Source organism: Rhinatrema bivittatum, chromosome 9 (genome assembly GCF_901001135.1).
Source record: "Rhinatrema bivittatum chromosome 9, aRhiBiv1.1, whole genome shotgun sequence".
NCBI lineage: Eukaryota > Metazoa > Chordata > Amphibia > Gymnophiona > Rhinatrematidae > Rhinatrema > Rhinatrema bivittatum.
Genome location: NC_042623.1, coordinates 46,941,195 through 46,958,185, shown reverse-complemented (window position 1 = coordinate 46,958,185; position 16,991 = coordinate 46,941,195). Strand labels below are relative to the sequence as shown.

General features: G+C 44.7%; 1 protein-coding gene across 18 annotated transcripts in view; it reads right to left on the bottom strand.

The window, feature by feature from the left end:
• The window catches only part of CADPS2 (calcium dependent secretion activator 2), a 1,612,018-nt gene extending 1,596,791 nt beyond the window's left edge, over window positions 1–15,227 (bottom strand). For 10 of the 18 annotated variants that reach the window (XM_029616600.1, XM_029616607.1, XM_029616608.1 and 7 more), the window contains exon 1: window positions 14,628–15,225. In XM_029616600.1, the coding sequence (XP_029472460.1) occupies window positions 14,628–14,942 (315 nt within the window). In that variant the 5' untranslated portion in view covers window positions 14,943–15,225. Of the gene's footprint in view, window positions 1–14,627 lie in introns of all 18 variants that reach the window. The other 8 variants (XM_029616596.1, XM_029616606.1, XM_029616601.1 and 5 more) reach the window with 2 other exon arrangements.
• Between the last annotated feature and the right edge of the window lie 1,764 nt (window positions 15,228–16,991).

Below are 16,991 nucleotides of genomic sequence, written 5' to 3'. Positions count from 1 at the left end.
ACGTTCAGAGTGCTTGATGTGCTCAATATTAGAAGTAATGGCGGACAGTTCCTATGAAGGCTTTCTGTTTGTAGATTTTGTGCTCTTCTGGAGGATAGTCCGACTCATTAGTGCATCAACCGCTGATTGTTTGTTCAAACAATAGTGGGATGTGAAAGTGTGTAACGAGGACCATGTCGCTGCTTTACAGATAGATATCGGTGATTGGCACTTCATGGAGGTTGGCTATGGAAGCTGCCATTGCGCGTACCTGATGTGCTTTTGGTGCTGCAGGTAATGTTTGTGATATTTGAGTATAGCAAAACTGAATGCAGTTGGTTATCCATGTGGATAAAGTTCTTTTTGTTACTGGCCGTCCCTGTGAATTTGGATTGAATGAAAGAAAGAAATAATTGGGATGGCCTATTTGGAGAACCTGTACGCTGCTTGTAGTAAGCCAATGTACTTTTACAGTCTAAAGTATGTAATGTTCTATCATTGTCGTTGTGATGAGGTTTTGGATGAAACGTAGGCAAGGTGATAGTCTGGTTAATATAAAAACTGGAAATCACCTTTGGTAGAAACATTGGGTGTGTCCGTAAGGTCACTTTGAGGTGGTGAAATTGAAGATAAGGAGGGAAGTGAACCAGAGCGTGCAATTCACTTATTCTTCTCGCTGAAGTTATTGCTACCAGAAAGATCACCTTCCACGAGAGGTAACGAAGGTGACAGGTTTCTAAAGGTTCGAACAGTGGAAGCATGAGTTGTTCGAGAACTGTGTTAATGTCCCACGGTACTGGTGACTTCTGTAATGGTGAACATAAGCATAATACTCCTTTCATGAATCTGGAAACTAAAGTATGACATGAAATAGGCTCTCCATTAAGAGGGATGTTTCTTCGGTAAGTTAGGAGCCGGATGAGTCGGAGGGATCTCCGGTGCGTCGGCAGGATCGGGTTGCATCGCAGGAGCATCGGTTGAAACAGACGGTGACACAATGTCTTCTCTGCACAGATGCGTAGGCTCAACGCTTCTTTGACGCAGAATCTGGCATGCGTCGGTGCTTCAATGCGTCGATGATCGCAGTCTTCAATGCTGCATCAGTTCTCTTAACGGTAGAGCGTCAATGCGTCAATGACATGGAATGCGTCGGTGAAGCAAGCAGCCGCGATGCCACCGACGCATCCCCCTCGGCCTGGATTGAGTCTCGACCGGTGGTCAAGAGGCGAAGTCCTGACCTGGGGGGGTCCACTGAAGAGGCTCTCCTCGATGACGGGTCCTTATTTTTTCATTTAGGACCTGGAGAGGAGCGAACAGAGATTTTAGAAGTGGCATAAGAGCCTGAAGCTCTGGATTGTAAGTCTTGGATTCTTGCGGCTCGCTGTCTTTGAGCCCGTGGGGACATGCGTCCGCAGTCCCTACAATTCTTTTGATCATGTTGTGGTCCAAGACATATATAAACACTAGAGATGTGAATCGGAACCGGAATCGATTCGGATTCCGGTTCCAATTCACATGTGGTTTTTTTTTTCATCTGGCCCGATCGTGGTTTTGTTTATCGGCTGCGCCCGAGCCGATAAACAAAAAACCCACCCCAACCCTTTAAAACTAATACCTTAGCTTCCTCCACCCTCCCGACCCCCCCCAAAAACTTTTTACAGGTACCTGGTGGTCCAGTGGGGGTCCCTGGAGCAATCTCCCGCTCCCGCGCCATCTTGTGCTCCTACCATGTGACGGGGCTGACCAATGGCACCAGGCTTTTGGCAAGTCTTGGGGGACCCTCCTGACCCCCACAAGACTTGCTAAAAGTCCAGCGGGGGTCCGGGAGCGATCTCCTGCACTCGGGCCATCGACTGCCACTAATCAAAATGGCACCGATAGCCTTTGCCCTTACTATGTCACAGGGGCTACCGGTGCCATTGGTCAGCCCCTGTCACATGGTAGGAGCACAAGATGGCGCGGACCATCCAGTGCTCCTACCATGTGACAGGGTCCGGCCAATGGCACGGATACCCTGTCACATGGTAAGGCAAAGGGCCATCGGCGCCATTTTGATTAGTGGCAGCCGACGGCCGGGAGCGGGAGATCGCTCCAGGGACCCCCACTGGACCACCAGGTACCTGTAAAAGGTTTTTGGGGGGGGGGGGGGGGGGGGGGGGAAGCTAAGGGATTAGTTTTAAAGGGTCGGGGTGGGTTTAGGGGTTATTTTTGTGTGCCTTTGTCCCGCCCTCCCCCAAAACGATAAGAGAACCCCCACGATCAATATCGTGGGGTTTTCCTATCATTTTGGGGGAGCTCCCGATTTCTGACGATTTTGAAAATATCATCCGATATTTTCAATCGTCCGAAGCCCAATTCACATCCCTAATAAACACGAAGAGTGGCTATCTGTGGCCAACACAATTTTGCCACATGAGCAAAATTTAAAGCCTGGACGAGGCATAGCTAAATAGACCTTAAAGGTGTTAAAATTGCTGCTTCTTCTGATGTTTTTTCTCTATTTTTATAAACTTTTTTCCTCACAAAATTCAGTTTCTCTCAGGAGAGATGAGCTCCGCGAGGCTAACGGTCGCGTGGAAAAAATGACTGAGGAACCTGAGGCAATCCTAGCAACAGGCAGGAGGGAGCCCCTGGCTGAAAGATTTTACTAGACTTACAGGTCGATACAGTTATGCCGCGTTAGAAAGAGTGCGGCTGTGCCAGGCGCACCCTCGTTCCCCACACGCACAGTTCTCTTCACCTACCGCTCGATACTCTCTTCAAATTGCATGCAAATGCATGCCGCGTCTGCGAAGCGTTAGGCGAAGGTTAGGCCCGCGCAACCCATTTTACTGTATAGAGCGCCTATACAGTATCCTGGGTGCGCGGGCCTAACGCTTCATGGCCACGCTGGTATCTGTCATTTCAAATGACATTTGAAATGACAGGTACCAGGAAATGGACAGTTATGTTCTCCGATGCTCGGCAAACTTTCCCCCAGCCCCCGCTCACCTGCCCTGGCCGCGTCTGGTCTCCGGTGCAGCCCCAGTCCTGTCCCCTCCTCCTGAAGCAAAAAAAAAAACGAAAAAGTAGCAAGAGAGCGAGGGGAGAGACGGGCAATCCTAGGCTCGGGCCTGCTAGCCCCTTCTCCTCTCCTCCCAAAGCAGGGCGCGAAAAGCAGCCTTGCTCCGGGAGGAGGGGGGGGCAGTTTAAAGCGACGAAGCGACTTACTTTTGCAGCCCCCCCCCCTCCGGACATCGGCGACGACCGCGGCTCCAGCCTCCAGCTGTCAGACAGATGCATCGCACATGGGAAAGCGGCTCCTATGCGTGCAATTGGCTGCTCAAGACGTGACGTCACGACGTTTGGCGTCACTGCATGTGACGTCACGTCTTGAGCAGCCAATTGCACGCATAGGGGCCGCATTCCCACGTGCGATGCGTCTGTCTGACAGCTGGAAGCTGGAGGCAGGAGCCACGGTCGTCGCCGATGTCCAGGGGGGGCTGCAAAAGTAAATCGCTTCGTCGCTTTAAACTGCCCCCCCCCCCCTCCTCCTGGAGCAAGGCTGCTTTTCGCGCCCTGCTTCGGGAGGAGAGAACAAGGGACTGGCAGGCCCGAGTGTAGGATTGCCCGTCTCTCCCCTCGCTCTCTTGCTACTTTTTTTCGGGGGTTTGTTTTTTTTTTTGCTTCAGGAGGAGGGGACAGGACTGGGGCTGCACCGGAGACCGGACGCGGCCAGGGCAGGTGAGCGGGGGCTGGGGGAAAGTTTGCCGTCTACCCTTACCCCTGCCTCTAACACTGGGGTAAGGGTAGGCGGTAAGTTAGCAGGGTAAACGCGCGGCAAAACGGCAGGGTAAAAAAGCGATAGTCGGGGCACGCGTTACTGTATGGGAGGGAATAGCTAATTCACTCGTTTACATTTAATATACATGCCGCGGGCGGAAGGGGCACCCGGGGATTTTAAGAGGCGGTAGGGATGAGTTAAAGGGGATAGTGTATCGCGGGAAGGGCTAACGCGGCCAGAAAGTGAGTAGAAGGCGAGTTAGGAGCAGGGTAACCGCAGCCGCACTTTACTGTATCGATCTGTTAGAGAGAGCTCCGCCACCTAGTGGCAGGGAAGACATACCCAGAGAGCATGGCTAATTCAGATGCTTATCTACGTGAAAACAATAACACTAAGCCAGAATTAGTGTGAGAGAAATAGTAAATGGACCTCTAGTTTCCTTAGCACAATTAATTGGCTAATTAGAATCAGGTGTTTAAATAATTGAACAAGTAGTAAACCACCCAAAAGAATAAATCTGCACAACTGAGTATGAGCATCTTCTCTTATATAGAAGTCCAAAACGTTCCAAGTTTGGTCTTTATCATAAAAGCCAAAGGAAACTTGTCATGCCATGATAAAAATAAATTTTGGAGGACATACAAAAAAAAAAAAAAAAAAAGATTAGCTGATGATCATGAATGCAAGCCTGGATTAAGATATAAATCACAATATGAATATTCAGCTGAAAAGGAACTCTTATTGAAATGTGTATAGCAACCTTCATAAATAGCCTCAGTATATTTGTGGCTTATTTGGTAAAGCCTATGGTATTCTGAGCTGGTATAATCATAGGTTGCATGAACACTTCTTTTTGCACCAGCAGGCGCTAAAGATATGGCACAAACACTGTATAATTAAATTTGCTAGTGTGTGCACTTATCTTGAATAAACGCAGGAAAAAGATGGCAGGATAGTCCTGAAGTGTTTCCTCCGACACATTGGTGTTTCGGAGTCTGTTACTCCTTCTTCAGGGACCTTCAGAAACTGAACGGCATGCTGGCAGGTGTCATTGCTGTAGTGCACCACACAGATAATCGCCGCTTCAACATTAAGAACTGATTAAAAAACGCTGAAAGCACATAGAAGGCTTGTTTTCACCTGAAGGTCCCTGAAGAAGGAGTAACAGACTCCGAAACACCAAGGTGTCGGAGGAAACACTTCAGGACTATCCTGCCATCTTTTTCCTGCATTTATTCAAGATAAGTGCACACACTAGCAAATTTAATTATACAGTATTTGTGCCATATCTTTAGCGCCTGCTGGTGCAAAAAGAAGTGTTCATGCAACCTATGATTATACCAGCTCAGAATACCATAGGCTTTACTAAATAAGCCACAAATATACTGAGGATATTTATGAAGGTTGCTATACACATTTCAATAAGAGTTCCTTTTCAGCTGAATATTCATATTGTGATTTGATTCTACTTTTCAGCTATATTTTCGGGTTTTCATTCCTTACTAAGTTTGGATTAAGATATAGGCAACTGCCTCCAGCGTCAAATTCATATAGGCACCAGAGCGTTTCTACCACTGCCATTCCTAAATATGAACCTGCAGCTGCGGCATCTGAAGATAAAGTAAAAGCAGCATGGGATCTTCAGCAGCCCTCATGCAGTGCCACGCCTCCTCCTCCTGCAGACTTCCTGTTATGTAAACATGTGGAAGGGGCGGGGCATCGCAGGGTCCGTTAGCACGCAAGTTGTGCTAAAGGTCTACACTGCTTTTACTTATTTATTTATTTATTTTATTTTATTTTATATACCGGCAGCCGTTTGCACATCGTGCCGGTTTACAGATAACTTACAACCAAGGAAATATAGGCAAAGCCTTTACAAGGAACAGTTTGTAACATAAACTCAGTAACATTGCAATAAACAAGATAAATGGATAGGGGAGAGAAGGATACATAAGGAAAAGATATGTACAGGGGTTTGAGGATAATGTGATAAACACATAGATTATATGCAGGCTAGGATAAGCGCAGAGGAACAATGATTGAGGGGGAAAGGCGGGTACAAACTAATATTTTAGGTTTGAAGTTCATTAGGGGGGTGGGTGCAGGGGGTAGGTCCTGAAGAAGGGGTGTTGGTGGGGGTAGGCGGTTGGGTAAGGATGTTTGTAAGGGGTGATGAAGATTGTGATTGGGGGTATGCTTGGAGGAAGAGCCAGGTTTTGAGTTTCTTTTTGAAGGTGGGTGTGGAGGTTTCGGTACGAAGGTCAAGGGGCATGGAGTTCCAAAGGGAAGGGCCTGCTAGGGAGAGGGCCCTTTTGGTGGTGGACATGAGTCTTGTGGATTTTATGGAGGGGTGAATAAGGGTTCCACGGACCAAGGATCGGGTGGGTCTGGTAGAGGTACGTGGGAGGAAGGGGGGGTTTAGCCAGTTGTAATGTTCATTAGTAATACTTTTGTGGATGAGGGTAAGGGTCTTGTAGATAATGCGTGAATGAATAGGTAGCCAGTGGAGATTAATGAGGGTGGGAGTAATGTGGTCTTTCTTTTTGGCATTAGTGAGGATGCGTGCAGTGGCATTTTGAAGGAGTTGGAGAGGTTTGATGTGGGAAGCAGGGAGACCAAGTAGGAGTCCGTTACAGTAATCAATCTTTGAGAAAATTATAGATTGAAGTACTGTGCGGAAATCAGAGAAGTAGAGGAACACCCCTGGTGTGCAGATCTTCAGGAACCCCTGGTGTGGTTCCTGAAGATCTGCGATCGACGGGTGCAACACTCTGGCTGTACTCTCCAGCTCTGCCCCTCTCTCTCTCTCTAAATTGACCAATCCTCTCTCTACAACCACACATCTCTCTTAAGCTCTTCCTACACTTCACAGTGTTTCCTGACCTTGGACAGGCATTTACTACTAGTTAAAATATATTCTTTTTGTATGAGTTATTTATTCAATGGGATTATCTCTCTCTCTTATTTGGGTTTAGATTAGGATCTAAGCTATGTCTGGGTATAAACCTTACTAAAGTAGATTGTCCTATGCGGTTCACACACTTTATCAGCACCAGATGTTGAAAATAGAAATAGGGTCCTTCAATGTACTCAACATAATGTGCTATTGGCTATTCTTTGTCTTTAAATTCAATTAAGTTAAATTTTCTTCATAGAATGTTCGCTCTGGTCTTCATTGATAATTTGTGCTCTTGATGAGACATTAATCATTAATATCATATTCTTAATAGATCTTTTTTTCTATAATAATATTTTAAATAATTTATGCCATTTCTTACTCTTGGATTTATTATAAAGCACATAAAAACATTTTTGAAATACAGAGCTGGGATAATCTAACAGGATTAATTTGCTCCGTGTCCATGCTGAGCTCATTTTATTACTACTTGTTTGATACACTGCTGTCTCCTCCTCCATAAGAACATAAGAAATTGCCATGCTGGGTCAGACCAAGGGTCCATCAAGCCCAGCATCCTGTTTCCAACAGAGGCCAATCCAGGCCATAAGAACCTGGCAAGTACCCAGACTCTAAGAAGATCCCATGCTACTGCTGCCAGTAGTAGCTGAGGCCATTCCCTAAGTCAGCTTGATTAATAGCAGTTAATGGACTTCTCCTCCAAGAACTTATCCAAACCTTTTTTAAACCCAGCTACACGAACAGCAGTAACCACATCCTCTGGCAACAAATTCCAGAGCTTAATTGTGCGTTGAGTGAAAAAGAATTTTCTCTGATTAGTCTTAAATGTGCTACTTGTTAACTTCATGGCATGCCCCCTAGTCCTTCTATTATCCAAAAGTGTAAATAACCGATTCACATCTTCTCGTTCTAGACCTCTCATGATCTTAAAGACCTCTATCATATCCCCCTTCAGCCATCTCTTCTCCAAGCTGAACAGCCCTATCCTCTTCAGCCTTTCCTCATAGGGGAGCTGTTCCAGCCCCTTTATCATTTTGGTCACCCTTCTCTGTACCTTCTCCAGTGCAACTTATTTTTTTTTAGATGTGGTGACCAGAACTGTATGCAATATTCAAGGTGCAGTCTCACCATGGAGCAATACAGAGGCATTATGACATTTTCCGTTTTTATTAAACCATTCCCTTCCTAATAATTCCTAACATTCTGATTGCTTTTTTGATTGTTGCATCACACTGAGCTGGATGCCAAAATCTTTTTCTCTTGTACATACACATCTTATCGCAAATATGATACATAGAAGTTACACAAAGACCCAAGTTTTGAATTTCAGAAATATAGACTTTTTCGAAATGGGGATATTCCTGGAAGAAGAACTAAAGGACTGGGAGAAAATAGGTGAGGTAGAACAACAGTGGGCCAAATTAAAAGAAGCTATTACAAAGGCAATAAATCTATATGTTAGAAAAGTAAACAAAAAAGAGTAAGAGGAGAAAGAAACCGATCTGGTTCTCAAAGAAGATGGCTGAAAAATAAAAGCAAAAAGAACAGCATTCACAGTATAAAGGATCCCAAAAAGAGGAACACAGTAAAGAATAACTGGTGAATCTGAGGGAGACAAAGAAAGAAATCAAAAAAGCAGAAGGTCAAGCGGAAGAAAGGACTGACAAAGAGGTAAAACAAGGTGACAAAACATTTTTCAGATCTATCAGAGAAAGAAAGAAGGCTCTTAGTGGTATAGTGAAATTGAAAGGTGATGGGGAGCAATGTGTGGAGAAAGATGAAGAAATAGCAGAAATCTTAAGCCAATACTTCAGTTCGGTGTTCATTAAAGACGACCCTGGAGAAGGACAATGTTGATTAACAAGACCATGGATGGGAGTACAGTAGATGCAACTCTGTTTACAGAAGAGTATGGGAAGAGCTAGGAAACCTGAAAGTGGACAAGGCCATGGGGCTAGATAAGGTGCATCCCAGGATACTGAAGGAGCTTAGAGATGTGCTGGCAGGACCCCCAAACAACCAGTTCAATAGATCCCTGGAAACAGGAGTGGTGCCATGTGATTGGAGAAAAGTGGTTATGGTCCTGCTTCACAAGAGAGTGGTAGCAGGGAGGAGGCTGGAAACAACAGGCCTGTTAGCCTCAGTTCTGTGATAGGAAAATTAATGGAGACTCTGCTGAAGGAAAGGATAGTGAACTATTTACAATCTGGTGGCTTACTTGAACCGAAGTAGCATGGATTCACCAGGGGAAGTTCCTGCCAGATAAATCTGATTGACTTTTTTGAATGGGTAACTAGAGAACTGGATCAAGGAAGAGTGCTCGATGTGATTTACTTGGATTTTAGCAAAGCTTTTGATACAGTCCTGCACAGGAGGCTCGTGAAAAAAAATGAGTAGCTTGGGAGTGGATTCCTAACTGGTTGACTGACAGGAAACAATATGAAATGATAAATGAAACCCGCTCTGATGAGAGAACGGGGCTAGGTGCAGCACCTCAAGGATCATTTTTGGGACCAGTTCTGTCCAATATCTTTGTGAGCGAAAATGCAGAGGGGTTAGAAGGAAATGTTTTTGTCTATTTGTGGATGATACTAAGATTTGCAATACAGTGGACACGCCTGAAGGAGAAGAGAAAATGAAAAGTGGTCAAAGATTTGGCAGCTGCCAAGAAGTGCAGAGTTGTGAGCCTGGGATGCAGAAATCCAAAAGAGCTGTATGTGATGGGGGTGGGGGGGAGTGAAAGACTATCATGCACGGAGCAGGACAGGAACCTTGGGGGAATTGTGTCCTGTGATCTTAAGGTTGCACAGCAATGTGACAAGGCGGTTGCTAAAGTCAGAAAGATGCTGGACTGCATAGAGAAATAACTAGCAGAAAACAGGAAGTGATAATGCCCTTGTACAGATCCTTGGTGAGGCCTCACCTGGAGTAGTGTGTTTAGATCTGGAGATCGTACCTCAAAAAGTATAGAGACAGGATGGAGACGGTCCAGAAGACGGCAACCAAAATGGTGAGGAGTCTGTTTCAGAAGACCTATGAGGAGAGGCTGAAGGATGTAAATATGTATTCCTGGGAGGAGCCAAGATGGTGGCAAGCTACTAGCGGCAGCACGGAGCTGTTCTTGGATTTCCTGAATTTTCTCGTAAAGAAAACTAAAAATGTCTCCAAAACGCAAAGGCCAAGTAAGGGTATTTCCCTCCATACCACCTACTCTACCAGGACAGCGTACAATCCCGGAGCTAGCCACGGCTTACCAGAAAATGGGGGAAGCTTACCCCACTGATGGAGTGGCGTCAGGAGCGTCGTTTGCATCTGGGGATATCTCTCTTAGCCCCCCAAACCTGCGGAATCAAGTGGCCCCAGAACCTCCAAATCTTACCGCAGTAATGACCATCCTGGAAGCCGAACGAAAGAGTCCTGCACATGGATCCGAGGCGGTGAGACGAGGCCCGGAAACACCAGTAGAACCTGAAAGTCCGGAAGCACCAGGAGCAGCCGTTCTGACTCCATTTGGCCCTGAAGGGAGTGGTGAGTTACCTCGTACGGAGGAAACTGTGGGTCAAAATGTGGCGGAAGATCCTCGAGGGCAGCTGGGGAACTTGGTGAACAAGGATTATGGAAAACCTGATACGGTAACTCTGGACTCCCTGTGGAAACTGGTTGCCTCTTATGGCCCTATGTTTTAAGGGCTAACGAGGCAGTTGAATTCATTGTCTGTGAAGTTGGACAAAGTGTCCCAAGAACACAATGATTTATTGCAGGAGAACACCAACAAGATATCCATATTACAACAGAAGGTTAAGTCGACACAGAACATTTGCAATATGTTAGTTCAAGACAAACAAGTGATGAATAGAAAAGTGGAGTTTATAGAAAATAGACTGAGAAGGCTAAATATAAGAATTCTGAATTTCCCCAAGGTTATAGGGGAACAGCCTCCCACTGAGAAAATACATGCTAGAAGTGTTAAAAATGCCAAGTGAAACTTTACCATCTGTAAATAAAGTCTATTTCTTGCCATATAATAGATCTAATGAGAGGAATGCACCACAGCTTGATTAAAATAATTTAACAGAGTTCTTGGAATCATCAGTTGAAATACATGAGAGAGCAACTTTACTAGTTTCTTTGGTAATAGAATCAGTTGTGAGTTTGGTGATGAAGTTGTATTTTCCACATATGGGAGAGAGTTTTATGGGACAACGTGTCCAAATCTTCCCAGACTTATCGAAAGCAACGCAAGAGAGGAGGAAAGACTTTTTTTCTATGAGACAGAAATCTAATCTATTGGGGGCAAAGTTTCTTCTCAGATATCCATACAAATGTATCGTTACTTATAATAAAGATATATATATATATATAATGCCCCAGAACAACTAAGAGTATTCCTAGACTCAAGAAAGAGGGCAATGTTAACTTCCTCCCCTATAGAGGATCAAGTAGAATAGTAGGTCTCTTGCTAGGTCTCCCTTCATCCTACTTCAAACCGCTTCAGATGGTACAAAATTCAGCAGCCCGACTACTGACAGGTGCCAGGAAAAGAGACCACATATCTCCCATCCTGAAAGAGCTTCATTGGTTACCAGTACACTTCCGAATCATGTACAAAGCCATATCTGTCATATACAAAACCATACATCAACTCACCTCCTAACTTTTAGAAAAAGACTTAAGACTTGGCTGTTCAAGCAAGCTTTCCCGGACACAATCTAATGACATCACGGTCTCCTTATCAAAACAAGCAGCCCTCAGCCATGCTCTCTGTATATAGTATTTAATTTGTATATTGTTTAATTGTTACCAATCTATCCTCTCTCTTCCTCCTTCTCCCAGTTCTGCTACCCTTGTTAAATGTAACTGCACCTTCGGTCACCACAGTTCCAGTTTGATGTATCTACTGCACTCCTGTTTCATGTAAACCAGCAAGATATGTTGTCATGATTGCCGGTATATAAAAACCTTAAATAAATAAATAAATAAATAAATAAATAAATAAAATAATTTGTATAGCTTGTTAAGCATAAGCTTAATTTGTAATTTCCATTGAGACTCCCTTTCTTTTTCTTTTCCTCCCCTCCAAGACAAAGATTGTGGTCTAATCATTATATTATTTTTCTTTCTTGATATGGATAGTAAAATTCTGAATATAAATTTGTTTCTGTATTTCTATGCAAAGTACTCTTTGTAAATTATGTAAAACTGCATAAATAAAAAATATATATATATATGTATACCTTGGAGGAGAGGAGATGCAGGATAGATATGATATAGACTTTCAGATACCTGATAGGTATTAACGATGCACAAACTTCTAACCTCTTCCATTGGAAAAGAAGACTCAGAACTACATCAGGAGGTATTTCTTCACAGAGAGGGTGATGGATGCCTGGAATGCTCTCCCAGAAGAGGTGGTGAAGACAAGAACAGTTAATGAATTAAAAAGGGCAAGGGATAAACACTGTGGATCCCTAAAGGCATAAAGAATGGATGGCGAAACATTTCCTCATGGAGGTAACCTGCACAGAGTGGCAGTTACTACCCTTAAGAGAACACATGGGGTTAACCTGAACAGAATGGCAGGTGCTACCATAAGCAAATTGCAGGGCAGACTGGATTGACCATCTAATCTTTTATCTGCTGTCATGACTATGTAACTATGCTACAAGGTTGGTAGAAGAACAGTAGTTACCTAGTTCCAGTCATTTTGTGAAAATTACACTTAATGGTTGTGCTCTATAAGTTCCCGAAGCAATCTCTGGTGAAATTTAATGAAATCTTAATGCCATGTTCACATTGATCTATGGTAAATATCTCAGACTTTTTTTCATATACAGATACATCATGCATCCAGCCTGTTCCTACTCTAGGCCATCATATACCATATTACTATATTTCTTCATTTGTCTTTTCCATCTTGGCTAAATATTAATGCAAAGTACCTACTAAGCAAGATTATCTTTGCCAGTATTTGTGGCTGATTTGAATTACTGTCTCACTGCATATGTCATGCACATCTTTATTATTTACAGATATTTCAGATATCTCTTCAGCCAGAATCTTTCCAAAGTCCAGTATCCCTGATAGCAGCTTTATAATGTTCTATAAATTTGTCACACAATTTTTGCTTTTCTAAATTTTGTAATGGTTTATCTCATACTCATTTCAGTTGTCATCAACACTTGTCAGTTTCTCTACTTTCTGTCCTCTGATGACCACAGCAACTGTGCTAGATACTACTGTATTTTATTAAAAAAAACAAAACAGATATGTGCCTTACCATATTTGACAACACGAAGAAAAAGTAAATTCTAGCAAGCTCAGAAAATTAGCAAGGTTGAAAAATGATAAAATCACTTTTAGAAAAACTTATTTCCTTCACATATTTGGGACTGGCTTCTAAGCAAGGAAAGAGTGGGGGAGGTGACAGGGAAGAATATGCTCCCAGCTTCCTTCTTACCGATGGGGAACCCTTCAGGAAGCAAATAGAGCAGTCAGCAGCTCCCCAAAACATGGAGTGCAGCCTAGTAGTTAGAGCAGTGCTCTGCGAGCCAGTGAAACCAGAGTTCACACCCTGCTGTCACTCCCCGTGACCTTGGGCAAGTCATTTCACCCTCCATGGCCTCAGGTACAAACTTGTGAGCCCCCTGGGAACAGGGAAATACCTACAGTACTTTAATGTAGTCCAGAAAATAAATAAAATCAAATTTTGAAAGACCTTGAAATCCTGTTAGAGGTAACACGGGTTTTCTTGCTGTATGCCCAGCTTCAACTCATGGAGTTCAATTAAAGATTAGAAGGCATCCTGTTGAATGCTTACTCAATATAATCTTAACCTACATGACTTTGAAGTGGCTAGGCTAAATGTCTTTCTATTTTTTTTTAAGCACAGTACTGAATTTCACACCAAAAAACGATTATACAGCCCTTACTGTATAAGCAGGTGCAAAATCTGGAGCTGCTGCACACAGAAAAAACAATATAGTAAAGTATAGGAGTCTTTTTTGATGAGTATCCTTTTGTATAAGAATGAATGGATGAACTTTCATCTCTGCAGACTAATTCTCTTTGATTGCATGTGTTTACCATGTGTCCGTCTCAGGATCTTTACTGTATTAGATAAGGATTTTAATTTACCTTATTTATACGATGTAACACGCTCAGAGCACATTTGGTAGATGGGAGAGCTATCAAACCCAAAACAATAATACTGGTACAGAAGTTCTGGAAAAACACAAATTTTATATTTCTCTGCCTCAAAGCCTTCAGCTTCCAGCAACGGAACATTCTATCAAGTGATACAATAGGAACCTCTGTGTTAAAGTAACAAATCATGTACATTTGTCAGTTGTAAGAGAACACACTACACAATATTACCTCTTTTTTTTTTAATGCAAATCAACAAACCTGTTGACAGCACGTATTTTTCTCACTTCCAGTGTGAATGCCGCGAACATAATAGAAACAAATGCCAGTAAGGAAGGAAAAGAAACCTGTTGAAACGACAAATGTTTTTTCCACGTCCAAGGTGCAAAATAATATAATACCGGTGCTGAACAAGGTGCTGAACGAGCAGCCCAGGGCACTAAATCAAAAGCAAAGCAGTCTCGAACACGACACTCTTAACAATGAAAGCCCAGGACACATTTCTACAAGTCGCATGAAAAGCAAGATGCCGAGAAGGATCTGCAGCTTCTTCACACAAAAAAAATCACTGCTCAGGGGCTCTTGTCAGGACCCTCCGCCGCAGGGAGGACTGTCTGGCGGCTTTTGATGGCTGCAACGATTCTCTAGCAAAAAGGTTCAAGCAAAACAACGCAGATCCAGGTGAAAGCAAAACATTAAAAAGAGAAGCGAAAAGTACGTGGCACATTTTTTGATCAACAGCTGCAGTGCAACTGGTGTCCAAAAGGAAAACAAACCCACCCGCCCCCTCCGGCGAGAGTGCTGCCGGGTGGGCAGGAAACTCACCTTTTGCTGCCTGCGGGCCATGTCGGTGGGCTGCTTGGCGTTGAAGGGATACGCGATGCACCTCACGACGAACACATAGAGCTGCAGGCGCACCCGGCGCTCCCTCTCCTCCCGCTGCAACCTCTCCTGCTCCTCCCGGCCCTCGCTGCTGCTGCCCGCCGACGGGCTGGGGCTGGCCGGTCTGCCCGCCTGCTCGCGGCAGTCCCGGCTGGGGGGCGGCAGCGACTTCTGCGAGCCTCCGGCCACCAGCACATCGCGCCGCTCCTCTTCCAGCAGCCCGTCCGACTCCTCTTCGCTGGACGACGGGTCCAACATGCCGGGGGCTTCACTTTCTTCGTCCCCCAAACTATTTTCTTTGTGGGGGAGTTTTGCGTAAATTCGTTTCGGCGTAGCCAGACGAAGAGGCGGTGGTTTCTTCTTCTCCTCCCTGTTGCTGAAAGGAAAGTCGGAACACCTTTCTGGACACGTCGAGTTTTCCTCCAGACCAGGCTGTTTCCTCACCGAGTGGAGAGGGAAGGGCGAAGGGGGGAGCCTGAGCCCAGAGAGCTCCTATGGCAGCGGCCGGCGGCCTGTCACTCCTCTTCGAGTGACGCCGCGCGCCTCCGCCCGGCGGTTGGAGGCACAGGTGGCAAAAAAACCTGTAGCGCCCACAACAATGCAACACGTGGAATGGAATGTTAAGGAGCCGCCGCGCGCGCGCGCCTGCCGCTCCCCTCGGCTCGCCAATCACCCTACCCACGCCGGGCAGCGCGCGCCCTGGCTCTGCCCGCGCGTCTGTGGAGTGGATGGAACTGGCAGGGTGTTTCCCTTAGAAGGGAAATAAGAAGCTAGGCCCAAAGAGAATAGGAGTCCTCTTAGAAGAGAAGGAAACCTAGGGATACATTGTATTCTTTGAATTGTGTTGTGTCTTTAGCTTTGAAACTGCTAAGGTAAGCAGGTGTGTTTCTGCTTGTTTTTTTGTCTACAACCAATAAGTTTGAGAGAACAGCTAGAGGCTAACCCAAATCTGTTATTTGGCACGCCAAAGATTGCTCATGGAGTCACAGTTGAATACATTTATTTTGTGTCATTTGCTTAGACTTCAGTCCACGATTTAATCATAGGCCTAAAAAACTTACAGAACAATAGTTTGGTTTCTGGACTGATAAAAGCAACCCTTTTTCAGAGTTAGCAAGTTTGGAAACTAGTGGTCAAAAAGAATGATGGTGCATGGAACAATCTCCCATGGAGCCAATAACTACAAAACCAATGACAGTTCAAGAAAGCATGGGACAAGTAAAAAGAATCATTAATTGCAAAGAAGTGAGAGAAAAGTCAGAGATCAACTGGAATCTATGGCACTAGCAGCAAGTAAACTGGGAACACTAGATGGGGCCTTATCTGCTATTATATTTTTTATGTTTTATATTTCTATGTTTTTCTAATGGTGAAGACTGTCAATAAGTTACATGTGCATAAACTCCATCAGCAAAGATATTAAACAGCATCTCCAAATGTTTGGAAATTTGATGGTAGAAAGTTCGCAACCCTACACCCGGCCCAAGGGCGAATGCTGGTTACGGTGTCATTTAGAGTGTGGAAATCAGTTTTTCCATAAAGCCATTGGTTATAATGAGGCTGCGGGCCACTATTGGAGCTTCAGGCCAGCGATGGCCAAAGAATAAAAAAAGAGGCTGAGGGTCACCTCTGGAAACCAGGTTTACTGCGGCCAAAGAAGAAAATGAGAGAGACCAGTGGTAGCTGAAGAATAAAATGAGGCTATGTAAGTGAGAAGGAACCTGCTGGGGGGGGTGTGTGTGTGTGAGAGAGAGAGAGAGAGAGAGAGAGTAAAAAGGAACCTGCTGGGGTGTGTGTGTGTGTGAGTGAGTGTGAGAGAGAGAGGGTATAAAGGAGCCTGTTGGTGTATGTGAGAGTAAAAAGGAACCTGCTGGTGTGTGTGTGTGTGTGAGAGAGAGAGTAAAAAGGAACCTGCTGGGTGTGTGCGTGTGTGTGTGTGTGTGAGAGAGAGAGTAATAAGGAACCTGCTGGGGTGTGTGTGTGTGTGTGTGGGTGAGAGAGAGAGTAAGAAGGAACCTGCTGGGTGTGTGTGTGTGTGAGAGAGAGAGAGTAAGAAGGAACCTGCTTGTGTGAGAGAGAGTAAGAAGGAACCTGCTTTTACGTGTGTGTGTGTATGAGAGAGAGAGAGCGAGTAAGAAGGAATCTGCTGGGGTTTCTGTATGTGAGAGAGAGAATAAGAAGGAACCTCCTGGGGTGTATGTGTGTGTGTCTGTGAGAGTAAGAAGGAACCTGCTGGGGGAGGTTGTCTGTGAGAGCAAGAAGGAACATGCTGGGGTGTGTGTGTATGTGTGTGTGAGAGTAAGAAGG